Consider the following 3,165-nt stretch of genomic DNA (forward strand, 5'->3'; position numbering starts at 1 on the left):
TTGCTGGATCACACCATCAATTCAGAAATGTAACACTAACATGATTTTTTAGAGCCAGTGTAGCCTACAGGGGGTGTGAAGGACCAATTCCTATTATGGTGAGATTAAAAAGTGTCCCAGCGGGCTTTCGGTTGCATGAGGAAGGGGTTTCTGGTCACTAGGACAGCCTGATTAGCCACTAAACTTCTTCAAACAGTAAAATCCATGCAGTGTATTGAAGCTGGGACCTCCATTTTGCTAGAAACCATTTATTCACACACAAAAAGACAGTGACTCATGCCCAAAGGTACATTTCCCAGAGTTTAAATAATCTGTGTTCACTGAGGGGAAAGAAAGGGATTTCTTAAACTCAAAACAAAACACTGGCTCCTTCTAACTCCATGGCCTAACTTCCTACAGATCTCGCCGCGTTCATGAGGACTCAGAGAGGGGGGAGAGGAACAACAGCGCATTGGCGGTAAAATTGGAAAGGGATGTTTGCATTTACCATGTTCCCCTTATTAGGATCCGCACAGCCAAGTTCCGGGCCTCTTCCTCAGGCTGTAGTGGTCGCTGGGAGGTCCCGAGTTGAAGGCGAGAAGGAATCGTGAAGTTCCACAGAGAAGAGGCGTCATTGAACCCAAGGACATTGGGCCTGCGGAGAGCAGGCTGGTGGGGAGGAGGGTGGGTGAGTGGGGCTCTGGGGAGGGGGTACATCCTGGAGTTCTCAAAATAAGGGGTTTCCAGTGAAATACTGCAGACGGTCCCTGTTCAGTTTCTTTTCTTTCATCCTGCGATTCTGGAACCAGATTTTGACTTGCCGGTCAGTGAGGTTGAGCATCCGAGAGAGTTGGAGTCTTTTCTCTTTGTTTATGTATACATTAAAGAAAAACTCGCGTTCCAGTTCGCGGATCTGGTACTTGGTGTAGGGACAGCGCTTTTTCCGGGACCTCTGGGGGGCCACTGCAAGGAAAAGAAACCAAGAGGTGAGAGAGGCTACTGCTTGCCCCCACCCACTCTGGCCACTGAGCTAGGGCCAGGCCTTGGCCCAGTTAGGGACGTCCCTTGCCGCCGTTGAAAGGCCCTGCCTGCGTCGTGGGGGATGATATATGGGCGGGCACAGTAGAGTGCGGGCGTGGACATGTGTTCACGCCCGGGGACACACACACACACACACACACACACACACACACACACACACACTAGGCTGGCACTGAGAGAGGAAAAAGGATGATGGCAAGGCAGGCTCTGAACTGGAACATGAGGGGAGAGACACAAGAGCGCGCCCACAGGAGCATCTGCTCAACTCCGAGCTGAGCGCCAGCCAGAGGTTGGGGTTAAGCCCAGTGCCGGAAGATCACCTACCCTCTCCCTGAAAGGCAGGAGGCTCTCGTGTTCCCACTCATCAACTGGCTCCAAATATTCTTCCCTCCTCTAAGGTCCTCAACTCACCCACCCACCCCCACCCAAATAGAGGGAAAGCTCTCTACGGCGATTAATGTCCTCTTCGAAGTCTACCTTAAGCCCACCTAAATTGGTTTCCTATCATAAACACGCTTTACAACGACCCGGGAAATCTTATAGGATGTATAAACCCCCTCGAATGCTTATAAAGTAGCACATAAAACGGCGCAAGCAGAGGGAGGTCCCCACCGCCCCCCCCCCCTCCACCGCCCCGGGCCAGCCCCTCGGCCCGCGCCCAGCGCCTACCTGTGCCGCCGCTCTTTTCGGCCCCTGCCTCCCCCGGGGGACCCTCGCCTTCACCGCCACCGCCTTCCGCCGCCCCCTTGGGCTCTGGGCCCGGAGTCGCCTTGGCGCAGGGACTGCCCCCGCCGCCACCAGCCCCTGGCTTGGGGTCGCCCTTGTCAGCGGCGCCCTCGGGCTGTGGCGGCGCGGGAGCGGGCTGGGCCTGCGGGCCGGCGAAGGGGGGTCCGGGCGCCGCCTCGTAGAACTGATCAAAGCCCTGGGGCAGGATGCCGTTGCGACCCACGGCGCTGTAGAAGTTAGAGGCTGCGGCCGCCGGACCGTGCGGCGGCCCGGGAGCGCCGCACACCGGCTCGGGAGCCTTGAAGAGCACGTCTGGCCGGCGGCCGGCGGGCGGGAGCAGATCTCGTTGCATGGCCGCCTCCTCGGCCGCCGCTGCCGCCGCCGCTGCCGCCGCCGCCGCGGCGTAGTAAGGAGCGTAGCCCCCGGAGCCGCCGCCACCCCCGCCGGGACCGCCGCCGCCGCCGCCCCCCGCGCCACCGCCGCCTCCGCCGCGGTATGGCCACTTGGCGCGCTCCAGGCCGTAGTCGCGAAAGGCCACCTCCCGCACGGGCTGGACGTGCGGCGCCAGGTTGGAGGAGTAGGGGAAAGTCATCTGGCACGAGGACGGCTGCGAGAGGAACGACGGCTTGCTGGCGAAGTCCGACGGGGCCACGTAGTAAGCGCAGCCCGGCAGGTACATGCTGGCTGCGCTGGGGCCGCACTCGTCAAAGTCGTTCATGGCTGCGCGGCGTGCACGCCGGCAAGCCTCGGGCCGCTCCCCGCGCCTCCAACCTGAGCCATCGATTGCACAAGAGGCTTGGGCCAGGATCAACTAAGCAAAAATCCCCACCGGGCGCTGACGTGCAATTCATCTTGATTGATTCTGGTGGTAATTATGTCACGTGACGCCATGGAGAGAAATGTCCTTATATCTATATCAGCGCTCGCCAACACGCCCCGGGACGGCTCCTGGCGCCGAGACGCGCGCACGCTGGGGGCGGATCAGCCTTCAGCTCCCGCCAGCTCTCCCAGGGCACTCCCTGAGCAGGCTGCGCTGCAGGCCGGTCACCTGCGCGCCGCCGGCGGCTGCCACCGCTGGGCGCATCTGCCGCCACCGGACTGGGCCGCCCGCCCGCCTTAGCCCGCCCGCGCTGCTTTAAGTACCCGGACCTAGGCCGGAGGGGAGGAGGAGGGAGGGAGAAGGAGGGGGAGGAAGGGGGAAGGGAGAGCAGCGGAGAGTGGTGGGGGGAGCCCCGGCCCTGGCACAGAGGACTAGGTGTGAGAGTGTGAGGTTCCCACCCCCACCTTTTCTGCAGCCGCTCCCTCCCCCGCGACACAGCCACCCTCCGTAGCTCACCGGCTGGGAGCTTGTTGCTTCTTGTTCAAGGGGCGTAATTGCGACACTCTCTAGGGCGCAGGGAGCCCTGATTTACATATTTC

At 60.9% G+C, this 3,165-nt stretch overlaps 1 protein-coding gene across 1 annotated transcript; it reads right to left on the bottom strand.

The window, feature by feature from the left end:
- Positions 1-321: 321 nt before the first annotated feature.
- Positions 322-2,534, bottom strand: Hoxd11 (homeobox D11). The gene is made up of 2 exons (XM_021180939.3): positions 1,690-2,534; positions 322-942 (listed from the first exon to the last, which is right to left on the bottom strand). The coding sequence occupies exons 1-2, from the start codon at positions 2,462-2,464 to the stop codon at positions 707-709; spliced, it is 1,011 nt and encodes a 336-aa protein (XP_021036598.1). The 5' UTR covers positions 2,465-2,534; the 3' UTR covers positions 322-706.
- Positions 2,535-3,165: the final 631 nt, after the last annotated feature.

The sequence above is a fragment of the Mus caroli genome, unplaced genomic scaffold, assembly GCF_978045245.1.
Source record: "Mus caroli unplaced genomic scaffold, Mus_caroli_1 scaffold_2, whole genome shotgun sequence".
Taxonomy (NCBI): domain Eukaryota; kingdom Metazoa; phylum Chordata; class Mammalia; order Rodentia; family Muridae; genus Mus; species Mus caroli.

Bases quoted from the DNA above. Each gene is read 5' to 3' on its own strand.
- Hoxd11 (XM_021180939.3), bottom strand. From the start codon at position 2,464: ATGAACGACTTTGACGAGTGCGGCCCCAGCGCAGCCAGCATGTACCTG. The intron at 943-1,689 runs GTAGGCGCTGGG...TTTTCCTTGCAG, and splicing joins CGAAAAGAGCGGCGGCACAG to TGGCCCCCCAGAGGTCCCGG.